Source organism: Panthera pardus, unplaced genomic scaffold (assembly GCF_024362965.1).
Source record: "Panthera pardus isolate Hobbes unplaced genomic scaffold, ASM2436296v1 HiC_scaffold_10, whole genome shotgun sequence".
Classification (NCBI taxonomy): domain Eukaryota; kingdom Metazoa; phylum Chordata; class Mammalia; order Carnivora; family Felidae; genus Panthera; species Panthera pardus.
In genome coordinates this window covers 33,886,113-33,899,648 of record NW_026526655.1, presented here as the reverse complement: position 1 = coordinate 33,899,648, position 13,536 = coordinate 33,886,113, and the positions used below count along the sequence as shown (strand labels likewise).

The following is a 13,536-nucleotide window of genomic DNA, read 5'->3' as shown; positions in this document are numbered from 1 at the left end:
AGAAGCAGACATCACACACAAAAAATTAGCTTCTATAGTTACTTCTAAAGCAGAGAAATATGTAACTTTCTTTTAAAACCACCTAAATACCAAAATGAAATAAATTCTGACATTTGAATATGTCAGCTTTAGCAATCTGGAAGGTTACTAATTTATTATAATATAGCACATGATGTCAGCAACATTTTGGATTTACCAAAAGTCAGTTTACAAAACGTGACTATTTCCTTACCTTGGGACAACAACCCAGGGAGGGAGAGTCTTCGGCTGCCTCCCTCTGATTCTTCTTCTCTGATATCCACAAGACTTGAACTTTTCTTTCCTTGCATTGATTCCTGCTTAACCTGTTCTTCTCTGCTATCTTTCAGACCTTCCGGGCCTATGGAACCACTGCCTGCCTGAGTTCCAGGTTCACAAGGGGCCGTACTATAGAAGTTCATAACTTTCTTAAGGGACAAGGCCCCGGCTTCATATGTAGCAGCCACTCTCACACCAACAGCAGATGCACAAGAGACTACTAGGCTGTTTAGGGCTGAGGTGCTTGTGGTTGGTGGGCTGTGAAGATTAGGAACTGCTTCTTCTACAAGAGGCTAAAATATACACACAAAAAAGTATATAAAAATATAATCCCTTATACAATCAGCAATCAGTATAAAGTTTAACCAAAACCATCCATATTTGCAAACATAAGACTCTAAAACAAAGGTCTCTTTATCTTCAACTTAAAGGTATCCCTTCTTGGTACTGGATTTAACTAATACATTATATGGATAGGAATACTCAAAATACAGCTCCTTATCAAAAGTACTTCCTTTTGTTTGAGTGTTGTGGTTTTCCATGCTATTCAAACGTAAGCCCCAGCTGCTTTAATAACATTGAGCACAGAAGCAGAGAGGGGAAGAAAGGTCTGGAAAACATAGCCTTTAATATGAGGTGCACTGTGACAGCCCTGGATATATAAGGGTGATAGGGTTAACAATACATAAAATAAATTTCAAAAATATTATTATTGATGAGTTTCAAGAAAATTTACACAGATTGCTACTAAGAAATACAGAAAAAAATACATTAAAAAAAAGCTTTTCCTAAAATGTTTTATAAATAGTAATTTAGATATAGCATATACAGGCAAAAAAAAAAAAAAAAATGCTATACCTCTGACCAATCTGCCCCCCAACTTCTGTTCTTCAGTTCAAGTCTTTCTGCTGCCTCATGGATGTGTTATTTTCCATGATCCAGGACCTATCTAAGCTGACAGATTACTTTTGCTCTCACTATGATAGAGTAAATGTGGTAGGTTAATAATTAAACATTTGGGACCAATGTTCTTTGTGTAATTCACAGCTGTATTTGAAAGTCAAACTAAAGTTTTCTAATATCTTAGTAAAAGCTCAGTTGAAACTTACTCTGAACACCAGTTAAAACTTACTCAAGCACCATTGTTTACTTAAAGGAAAGTCATTAAACACACAAAAAAGCTTTTGGCTTGTCAGCATAGCTCACAATGAAAAATTTCCCTCTTACGCTGTCAGAAGGTCCCAAAGGGCATATATACACATTCCTCAATTAGTCCTAAATTGAAAGCCAAACACAAACAAAATTTTTAACATCAACTTATGATTCTCTTAAAGGAAATAATTCCTGTTGCCTGCACAGTACCTTAGGTACTCAATACATTTTGCTGAATTAAATACTAAATTCAGAGGAGCAAAGGACTCTTTAAAATAGTCAACAAAATAAACAAATAGACCATATCAAGCAAAAGGTAAATACAAAGCCTATTAATCCCTTGGTGATACAGTTCCCTGATAACTTGCTGAGAAGAACTAAGGTCACTATTTTTACCCTTTGTGTATGAAGGATCGTAAGAGAAACAATGATGGTATTTAGGTGACTATCATAGGGGGTTCTTACCAACAGACCAAGGAAAGTCTACCTTCAATCAACTTTATTGTTCTTACTGGCTCCTCTACTTATATTTAGCAACACATAAAATAAATAAATCAACAAAACAAAAATACATAGCCAGTAATTTTGATGAAAGACATAATTTTAGGAGTCCTGGTCAATCAATAAAATTCAATTGTGAGATATATGCTTCAATGCCAAATATGATTTATTTCACAAAAATGAGATAGTCTTTTGGTTACATCTGGCCATGGGAGAAAAAACCTGTCCTAGCTGTATGATTGCGATACTATTTACAAAAACTGAATTAAATTTAGTATAAACAGACATTGCCAAAATTAGCATAGGCTACAAAAAATTTACATATTTAACAAAATATATCCAAAGGAAAATGCAATTTCAATAATAATAAAATAAACTGTATACAATTAACTTTTAATGTCAAATTTAATAAATTAGCAGAACGACTTCTAAAAAGTCAAAGTCCAAATTTTTTATAAGCATGTTCAAGTCTAAGAATGTTTCTGTTTAGATTTTAATAATACCTTTCTCTAAACAGCTTAATTAAAAAAAAAATCGATATCCACAAGATTCAATGAGTAAACTGTGAAATAAAAACTATTTCTAAAAATACCTCTAAGCCATGTTCTTATCCTGACAGAGTAAAGAACACGAATAAACAATCAAGAGGTATGTGTGGTTTCAAAAACCTGAATAAACACCACAGGACAGTTCTTTTATGATTAGAGGTTTCTGTTTTGTTTCATTTTCTTAGAGTTTTGGTAAAAGCAAACCTGAAAGGCTTACACAAAGAGTAAAAAACAAATTATCCTTTTAAAACAATTTGGTTTAATCAGGGAGACTAAAATGTTACTGTATGCTACTGGTAAATAGCTTTCCTCCATTTATAAGTTTTCAAAATGACAGTAGTTTAAATAAGATGAAGAAAATTTTAATGCCCTGTCCCACAACAAAGCCCAGTAAACTGAAAAAAATCCAAACAATATTTAATGCCAGGAGGTTTTAAGTTTGCCTACAACTGAGGGATCTACCACATAGTAATCTTCCCTAATAAAAAAGAAAAGGACTTCTCTCTACAGAATCTGGAGTTAATACAGTACAGGTGAGATGAATCTTTGTTAATATATAGTTATACTAAAAGTATTCAGAGGGGCACCTGGGTGGCTCAGTCGGTTGAGCATCCGACTTTGGCTCAGGCCATGATCTCTCGGTCCGTGAGTTCGAGCCCCACGTTGGGCTCTGTGCTCTGTGCTGACAGCTCGGAGCCTGGAGCCTGGAGCCTGTTTCGGATTCTGTGTCTCCCTCTCTCTCTCTCTCTCTCTGACCCTCCCCCATTCATGCTCTCTCTCTGTCCCAAAAATAAATAAACGTTAAAAAAAAAAATTTTAAGTATTCAGAAAAAACAAAACCAAAAACAGTGCCCAGGAGCCCACCAAAATTCAGTATATTTAGCCATGGGAGAAGAAGTACTAGAAAAAAATAAATGAAATTTTGCTACTTATAAAAGAAGCCCAGCATGATATCTTTCAATATCTTAAAGGGCAGAATTTGAACATAAAAAGTAATTCTGAATTAATCCAGGTTTTTCCTTATTTAGGATTGCATGATAAAACAGATTTATAGTCAAACTCAAGCCTTAAGCATTTTAAAGTTGCCAAAAAACAAAGAAACAAACAAAACTTCAGATGGTTTAACTCCAGAAATGCCTTTATATTACAAAATTTAGCAGGTACCTGAGATGGCATTGGCTTTTCGCCGTTCTCTGAGTTCTCTCTTACTGAACGATCTGACAGTGTTTGCACGTATTCATTTACTGCTTGAGTATCAGGGTACGATGGTGTATTTCTGGCAGAAGAAATTTCAGTTGTTCCCATGATGTCTTGTTGGGAGGAAATGGCATCACCTCTCGTGGCGTCGGTAGCAACAGGCACATCATTTTCTACAAGCGTATTCTCAAATACTTCTCCCTGGTTGTCCAGGGTTTCAGTGGAGGGGCTGATGGCAGTGCTGGCCTGGTTTTCTACCTGGGATTCTGAGAGCGTCACACCTAATGGGCAACAATGACTATCTGATATAATCACATGGTCTTCTTTGTCAGTCATAGTAATTAAGAGTTGGCTGCACTGGTTGCATCTTTCTGGGACTGGCTTTAGATCCTGGGAAGGGAGGCACTGTACAAGCGCTAAGCTGTGGAACGCACCACAGGCAACTTGTAACACCACTCGCCCGGCAAGATGTTCCACCTTTTGTGGCTTTGTCACCGGGAAGGTGGTGGTAATGAGACCCAACTGACAACCGGTACCCCATGCCCAAATCTCTCTGCTTATTGACAATGCCAGAGTGTGCTCCTCACCACATGCCAGCTGCAAAATCCTGACTGCTAGCAAAGAACTGGTCTCAGAATCAGAAATGCTGACAGGATTTGGTTCTGGAACATACTGCTGGTTAGCCACAGCACACTGGCCTGCAGAGTTCTCCCCCCACATGTACACTACGCCACTTTCTGTCACTGCTCCATTGTGGAAACTCCCTGATGCCACAGTAACAACATATTGCCCGACCAGGGCATTTTCTAGAATGGGGTTACTCGGACAAATCTCTGCTGGTTCACTTCTCCAGGGAAGAGTCCCAAAGCTGTAGACCTCACCATCTGAAGGTTACAAAAAAGAAAAAAAAAAAAAAAAAAAAGGAAGGAGTTAGTGAATTAACTAGAAATTTTATCAGCAAACTTCTGGCCCCTCTAGGTTTAACAAAATAGGGTTGTTGCTGATTTTTTTTTTTTTAATTTTCAAAAGCACAGTTGTACAGAATTTGGTTCAAGCATAGAATATTCCACAGGTATTCATCTTCTAACAAATATCACCTTGTAACATTCTGAAAAATAATGAGAATTCTACCAACTGGAGGAGGCTACTTTCAAATGAAAATGAAGGGTTATTATTCCTTTCCTTCAGCCTCATCCTACAAAGTCCTAGAATGGATCCACTATAAGTGGCTACCATTGTAGGCTATTACAGGAGCAGTTTCCAAGTGTTCAAAGACAAAATAATGACCATGATAAGATAAAATGAGCAGAGAATAAAATAGATACATTCACTAACATCTAAAACATTCACTACTATTTGAATAGGTCAGAGCAGCAGAAAATTATACAGTAGAATAAAAATACTAGAGGTTTATTTTGGCCAAAATTAAGAAATCAGCTTTATACTTCCAGGTCATAAGAAAGCACCAGTGTTAACAAGACATGGTTGTCTTCATGTCGTGTAGAATACCATGTATAATTTTAAATATTACACAGAATATACATTGTGTATGATATAGCATTTCTGAGGTGCCATTTGTTTAAAAAGCAAATCTTCACAACAAAACAAAACAAGCAAAAAATCCCCAATAAAACTATGATTAGCTAGCTTTAGAACAAAGGGCAACTGGCTGGCTTTAAAAGTCAAGTAAAGGGGCCCGTGAGTTGGGCACATGAATGATGAGGACTTGTTTCTGTCCAGGTGTGCTATCAAGTCATAATCTCTCTGAAGTATTGTGGTAGTTTAGGGGCATGTGCACATGACCTGTATTACCTAAAAAACTCAAATGGAAACAAAGACTTGGCCGTGGGTTTTGAAAAATACTAAGCCACGCCAACTATCCCTCCTTTTCCATATAACCATAGACTCATCCATTTTTTTTTTAATTAATAAGGAAATAATGAAATAAATTTATACGAGTTTGTTCCCCCACAAAACAGCAATTGAGCTGATGATGAATAAAATGCATTCTTTATCTTGGGCCTATTATACACGGCAAAAATAGCAAATATATTTATACACTCAAGTTAACTCACCAGAACATCTATGTAAGAAAGAACACAAAAGTGGCTAGAGGGAACACATGAGCTTTTATTAGGGAATTTCCAGTTTGGATAAAAAATACTGAGAAAATAAGCTCATTAATTAAGTTCTTTTAAACTTTTCTTCCCAAAAGATACAGCAATACACACTTGCAACAGTTCACCAACTCTTTCAATGATTATCATTCCACTAGAACGAGAAATAGTGCACAGAAATATTTGTATCCTCCCTTTTTTCTACCTGGAGTACCTCAAAAATAGTGATTTAATGAAGTGTCCTCACTGAATTATGAGCTAATAGTCAAACTGAATAGAGACAAAGCAGCTTGAAAATTTCCAGCATTCCATGAGTACCATTTTCTCATCTGGAAAAGATACCACTAGAGATCTTTTTCCCATTTCAAACTACACACTTATGTGAGATGAGATCTTTTTTGTAACTTTGACACTTAAGACTAGGACACTGCTTAAACATGAACAATGATAGGCAATTTATATTTTTTAGATGTTTTCCCTCTGTTGTCCCACTTTTAGGTATGATTCTAGAGGTTTAAAGATCACGTTCATAAAGGATTCCTGAATCTCTTACCGAAGAGTTAATAAAACAAGAGAATTCTACTTGCACATGCTTGAGAACTGTGTATTTTGAAGCCCCTATAGTAGGTATTGAAAACAGTTCATTTTTTTACAATAAGCCTTCTTCCAAATTCTGGCCTAATAATAATATTCTTATTGTATATCATTACAATGAAAGTGATATAATTAAAAATAGGCTAGGGGTGCCAGGGTGGCTCAGTCGGTTGAGTGTCCGACTTTGGCTCAGGTCATGATCTCATGGCTTGTGGGTTTGAGCCCCACATCAGACTCCGTGCTGACAGCTCAGAGCCTGGAGCCTGCTCGGGATTCTGTGTCTCCCTCTCTCTCTGCTCCTCCCGCATTCACGCTGTCTCTGTCTCTCAAAAATAAATTAAAAAGTTAAAAAAAAGAAAAAAAGAGGCTAGAAAGAATTCCATGTGTATCCCATAAAATTACCAAGGTCAGATTTAAGCTTTATTTCTTAGAATTTGTTTTCCCTTAGTTCCTACAATGAAAATATCAAAACATTATCAACTACTTAATAAATGCTTATGGAACAGAAATTTATAAATTAGTTGATGGCAGTCCCAGCTCAAACCAAATTTGCCATGATTGAGTTGGTAAACTGCTATCAAAATTAAAGGCAACTCTATAAACTATAACCTATGCTTCTATCTCTTATAGATTTATTTTATTACATGTTTTTATGAGCTGCTGTTTATGTCTAAGAAAAACTGTACTGAGACAAGACAGCCAAGCAGCTTAAAAAGAGGCTTTGGAATCAGACTCTCTGAATTCCAGTCCTGACTCTGACACTCCAATAGCTGTGTGGGCTTGTGGAAATTATTTAACCTCCCTAACCTTCAACTTCCTCATCTGCGAAGTGAGGACAACAACACTAGCTACCTCATAAGGTGGTTGTGTGAAAACTCAATCAGGTAAGACACATAAAGTGCTCAGTACAGTGCCTGGCACGCATCACTGTTTAATAAACGTTAGCTATTATTAGCATTATCATTCTGACACATTTAATGAACAAAGGTCCAACAAAAGAGTTTCTGAATGTTTCAAAAGTTAATTTTTCATGTACTTATTGCTATAAAATTTACAAACTATAATTCTCCCTTTTATTCTAGTTACAATGTATCTCAAATTTAAGAACTACTCTGATTTCTGATAAAGGAAGTAAGGACATGTTTTGAAAACAAAAAACGTCTAAGCCCCAACGAACTTCATTAAGAATTCCTGGTATCCAGTAACTCCCTTACCTGACCCAGGTATTGTCCAGTAACTCCCTTACACACCCAGGTATTGTTAGCATTTCAGTTAGAATTTGTTAAGCCACACTTTTCAATACCTTCAGTCAGAAGAACTCCATGTTTCACTCCCAGGGCTGCTTGAAGAACAGTCTTTCCTCCCCAGCCTGGCAATCTCTCTGGTGCTAAAGAACAGGATCCTGCCTGCCAGACATGGACCAGGCCTCTTTCTTTGGATCCTTCTGCCTCTACTGAGCTACAAACATTAAGAAAAACCACTTAATTGTTCCTGTAATTAAAACTGTATTTTGGGGGGATATTTCATTAGATCTGTACCTTTTACCAGCACAGGTGACTGGGTCAGATGGTTTAGCAACTATTTAATGCTTTGCTTAGGACACAGGGGCAGAAATAAAACAACTGTTTACATAAAACGCTTGAGGACAATCTAAACCCACAAATTACTTAACTGTATCTAAGGAGCAAACAAAATCTGGGCTATTTTTTGAAGTTTTAGATTTAATAGCACAAAATTTTAAGATTCTAACTTCTCAATATATTAAGTCCTTGTTTAGATAGTAAAGTTACAGCATGTCCCAAGTTGGAGTCTTATTTTAAAATTTTAGTTTTTAATGTACTAAAAAGTATCTGGTAAGAAGGAACAGTGATCCATATTTTACGTTACACTGAGTAAGCTCTATAATTGCTATTTGAATTTTTAAGAATCAAATTTATACCAGCAACAGTAAAACTCTGCGTGCTTTACTCATGTTTTAGCCAAAGAATTCTATCCATGTGATGACTCTAGTGCAAAGAACATAAAACACACAACTTCATAATAACAACCATACTATAATTGCCTCCCCTTCTAAGAAAGAGGCGTAATAAAATACCCTACATTTCCTTTACACCAAGTTTCCCTGTCTTGCCACTGATGATACTTTTTCATTTTCTTTTTTTCTAGAACACTAGTGCCAATTTTTTAATGAGGCACAGAAACTTTTGTGGTTTTATTTATTTTATAATACCTAGGGATTTCTCTATTTTTGCTAGGTAATATTCCTCTAAATTATGATTAGGCATAACCATGGTTTTATGAAAGGAAAGCTGCAAACTTAATCCTCCTTTTTAAATATCATCCATGACTAGTTTTCTAGGGATAGAAGATGATTAAAATTAATAAGGCTTTGTCTGAAGATCTAAAATTGTGGGAAAAAATGGCTTCAAAAGCTTTAAGATGATGAAGACACCTCGTGTCTTTTTATAAGCATAAGAAACTAGCAACAAAGCTGATCATTAATCAGCTTTATTTTAGTATCTTTCTCTCTTTACCAATCAACACAAATGTCACTATTCCTACTTATTAACCACGAAAAAGAAATTAAACTGAAGAGAAGCTACACATATGTAGAATCGTTTGCGTTTTCCTAGAAGGATAAGGGAGAAGGAAAAAATGGTTTTACCTTCTCTTCTTTGAGTCCATCGGTCAGGGGCAGCAGCACTCCATCACCAAATCATTTCTTTTTTGCAAAAGGCATATAAAGACCTAAATGGCAAAATACAGGTAAGCACAAAGAGCAATGAAAGAATATTTTGCTACTTCGTTTCTCAGATTTAAAAAAAAAAAAAAAAAAAGGACAGCCCTCTAACAAGTGCACATTCACTGGGCAATAAATATGCAGTGAAACTATTTCAACTATTTCATATCCCGCCTGCTAAAGTTGAATATCTAGACTGAGCCTGCCCACTGAGCTTATAAAAATGCCTATTGACCACCAAAAATAATGTCAAAGGAAGAAAAGACTACCTACGATTAAGATGTACTTTGTCAGGCAACAGGTTTTGGCTTTTAGTATAAAGAAGGAAGTTCAATCTGAAAACTCAGTGTTAAATATTCATTTCATATACATTAAGGTTACTTTTAAAATGCTTCTGGAACACATGAACATGTAAATACCAATTGGGAAAGAATTTCTAAAATCTCTTCAGTAATGTTTCAGACTCAGGTAGTTTTAATTTACATTTTTCAGCAATGCACACACACACACAAAAAAAATCACACCATTAAAATTAGTATCTTTTCTATTTATTGGAACTAGCAGTATTTTCCACATATCAACCTCCATTCAAAACCACAGTCCAAAGGGCTGGAAGAAAGAAATTTGGATTTTAAAATATGTTTCAGGGGCACCTGGGTGGCTTAGTCACTCAAGCATCTAACTCCTAATTTCAGGTCAGGTCATGATCTCAAGGTTCATGAGTTCAAGCCCCACATGGGGCTCTGCACTGGTGGTGCAGAGCCTGCTTGAGATTCTCTCACTCTCCCTCTCTCTCTACCCCACCTTTGTTTGCTCTCTATCAAAATAAATTAATTAATTAAAAAAATAAAATAGCTGTTTCAAAATCCGCCATTTAATAGTAAAGAGCTATATGAAAATTATGGCACGAATATCATGACCCATCAGTTTAGAAACTCATTGTTTAATGAAGAGACAGAAAATAAACAAGCAGACAAAAATGCTCAAAGCATTCAACTAAAAATTCACATTTTTAAGGGCACCAAAAAAATCATGAAAATATAGGCAATGATGTTTTATTTGTGAGAACCATAAAAATACTCGGGCCAAATGTATGGTTTTTCTGCAAAGGATATGGCATGGTCACTGTAGTCTGAAAACAGCCCACACCAGCAGGAGTGATGTAAGAGCCATCTGTTTAACTCCAGGTTGCCTGTGAATTCTTACCGTTTACCATCTGTATATCTGGAGGAAATTACTCTCTACCTAATGCTTATTTTAGAAAGATGGTGAATCATTCAAAGTTGGATGAAGGGTACCATGTAAACAGAACATATACCTGAATAGATTTAATAAATGCTATTAATTTAATAAATATGATGATTAAGTGGTACTATGCCTTGTGTGTGATGATGATTAGCTTTTACTAAAATGTACAGTTCACGGTTTACAGAGAAATTCTGAAGACAGATCTAACCTGTGCTTATCTGTCAGAGATCAAGGAGTAACTAACTGCTCCCTTGATTAAAGTTAAACAGTACCAGGTAAAAAGCAGAGAACTCCTCTGGGAGGGTGTGGAAGTGCACAAGCACACTTTGCCTCCCATCACTGATTCACTGGATGTAAAGTGGATTTTATCCTACTACCTGACAATCAAAAATGTTGAGAACCTTTTAGCGAAGTGAATAAAACAGTCAACCTTTTTCCTCTTTTAGTGCCACATTTTTTGAATACAAAGATTTCTTAATGTGGTTTTCATCTTATGCCATATTTTTTTTTTACCACCACACATTTTTTTCAAATCCAAATGGAATTAAAACCACAGAAACTGTTCTGAAACTTTCATTATAGTAAATAACTATAAATACTAGGCAATATAAATACTATATATGCTACAGAATAATGGCTCCCAAAGATGTCCACATCCTAATGCCCAGACCTGTGAATAAGTTAGGTTAAGGGCAAAGGGGAATTAAGGTTGTTAATCAGCTGACCTTAAGAGAGGGAGATTACCCTGGTTATCTGCGTGGTTATCACAAACATCCTTAAAAGTGGAAGAGGGAGACAAAAGGAGAAAGAGAGAGAGAAAGAGAGTTGATGAAGGAAACATGTCAGAGATTCTTCACTGCTGGCTTTGAAGAAGGGAAGGTGGGGAGCATAAGCCAAAGAATGGGGGTGGCCTCTAGAAGCTGGAAAAGGCAAGGAAACAGATTCTCTCCATGAGCCTCCAGAAAAGAAAGCAGCCCTGCTGACACCTTGATTTTAGCCCAGCAAGACTGGTGTTACACTTTTAACCTAAGGAGTTGCAAAATAATAAGTCTGTGTTATTTTAAGCCACTAGATTAGTAGCAATTTGTTAAATAAACAGAAAGCTAGCCAATATACTATTTTGTACACACCTTCCTAGATTAGTATTTATAAATCTATCTCACTTTGTTTTAATGGTATTTATTATGTTTGACTTACAAGAAGACAGGTCTGCCTAAGTCTCAAAGACAGCAAAGGGAAAAAGAAATGACTGCTAAGGAAACATAACTAAAAAAAATATTGCAGATAAATGTGGGAAGCTTATGTTATAAAGTTTTACCTTACATACTTAAATTTATATTTAATGGCATTTAGTGGCATTTACCAACTCTATTTAATCTAACATTCTTTCTCAACTGTGTATCCATATAGAGAAAGTAAACCCAAAATTTTTGTTTTTCTAATATTTTTATGATCCCCAATCCAGGAAATCTTTAAGATTTGCCTCAAGCATTCAAATCGCATTTAGATTTTTGTATCCTCTTTCATTGCTTCACATTTTTAATCGTTACAAAATTGTCTAATCATGGGGCTTCTTCTGGGGATATATCTTACCAGGTGAATTTTAAGGTTCTCATTCTACATTCCTTTGAGGAACAGAATCCCTAAACTCTGCTACTTTTCTATTATAGTAACTTTCCTTCATAGGTCTTTATTATATTAAACCAGCTCTGTGTTTGGGCGCCTGGGTGGTTCAGTCAGTTAAGTGTCCGACTTCAGCTCAGGTCATGATCTCATGGGTCGTGGGTTCAAGCCCTGCATTAGGCTCTGTGCTGATAGTGCAGAGCCTGGAGCCTGTTTCAGATTCTGTCTCCCTCTCTCTCTCTGCCCCTCCCCCGCTCACACTCTGTTTCTCTCGCTCGCTCGCTCTCAAAAAGTAAATAAACATTAAAAAAAAAAGAAACTGTGTGTTGTACAGTGAAAAATCCGGGGTCCTCTTTTGCCTTGCACAGCCTTTCCAGAGATCAAAGTCACCTGTAAAATGAGCAAAAGAGACTCTAGCATTCCCTCCAGCTATTAAGTTCTATGAATTACACTACAAAACCAGATTCATTTAAAAATTTTTTTAATGTTTATTTATTCTTGAGAGAGAGACAGAGTATGAACAGGGGAAGAGTAGAGAGAAAGGGAGACACGGAATCCTGAAGCAGGCTCCAGGGTCTGAGCTGTCAGCACAGAGCCCCACGTGGGGCTCAAAATCACAAACTGCGAGATCATGACCTGAGCTGAAATCCAGAGCCAGACACTTAACTGACTGAGGTCACCCAGGTGCCACTAGGAACCTGTAATCTAAAACAACTATCATTTTTGGTGAGAGTCCGCAACTTTTAACTCTTTTATACTTCCTTTAGTTTCTTTTATGTACTTTTAACATCAACTTCATCTTGAAGAGTATACTGGAAAGCTGCGTTGCTTACAAGACCTTCTATAAGTGCTTTAACTATGTATTCTAATGGTGATGATTTACATTTGTCTCAAAAGTTTTAAGTCTATTTTATGGTAAACATACTTGCATATAGTGCCCAGATTAATTTTGCAGGGAGTAGCCTGCCTGCAAACACTCATCTGGCTCATCTTCTCACTGGAAGAAGGAAGCCTGAGCGCTTTTAATTTCATAAAAGGCTGCCAACTTGGTAAAAGAGAAAACAGTAAACAAATGAGAGGTCCTTTGTCCTAGAACAACTACGACTTGGTAATATATTAGACGTAAGTGGAGGATAAAGGAGAAGGAGGTATCAAAAATGATTTCTAGGTTCTGCCTTGAACAACTGTGTGTTGGCGGTATCATTTGCCAAAACGGGAAAAGTAAAAAAGATAGGAGTCTGAAGAAGTTTTTTTTTTATGTTCAAGATGGCAGTGAGAAATACTAGAGTACCTATGAAGAGCAGCTGAATATGTGAGTATGGAGTTCAGAAAAAAGGTCTCAGCTATTGATATAAACTTGGGAAGGCATATAGATAATATGTGAAATCAAAGCAATGGATAACAACATCACTGGGTGTGTAATAGGAGAAAGGAAAGGGACAGGACCAACCTGTAAGGAGCTTCTGCATCTACAGATTGGATAGGATGAGGAACTAGCAATGACAACTGAGTGAGAAGT

General features: G+C 36.4%; 1 protein-coding gene across 8 annotated transcripts in view; it reads right to left on the bottom strand.

The window, feature by feature from the left end:
• Positions 1-13,536, bottom strand: part of ALS2 (alsin Rho guanine nucleotide exchange factor ALS2) — a 71,470-nt gene that overhangs the window by 48,627 nt on the left and 9,307 nt on the right. For all 8 annotated transcript variants that reach the window (XM_019436607.2, XM_053906210.1, XM_019436608.2 and 5 more), the window contains exons 2-5: positions 9,072-9,154; positions 7,710-7,864; positions 3,663-4,579; positions 233-590 (exon numbers count right to left, since the gene is read on the bottom strand). In XM_019436607.2, the coding sequence (XP_019292152.1) occupies positions 233-590; positions 3,663-4,579; positions 7,710-7,864; positions 9,072-9,091 (1,450 nt within the window). In that variant the 5' untranslated portion in view covers positions 9,092-9,154. The remainder of the gene's footprint in view (positions 1-232; positions 591-3,662; positions 4,580-7,709; positions 7,865-9,071; positions 9,155-13,536) is intronic.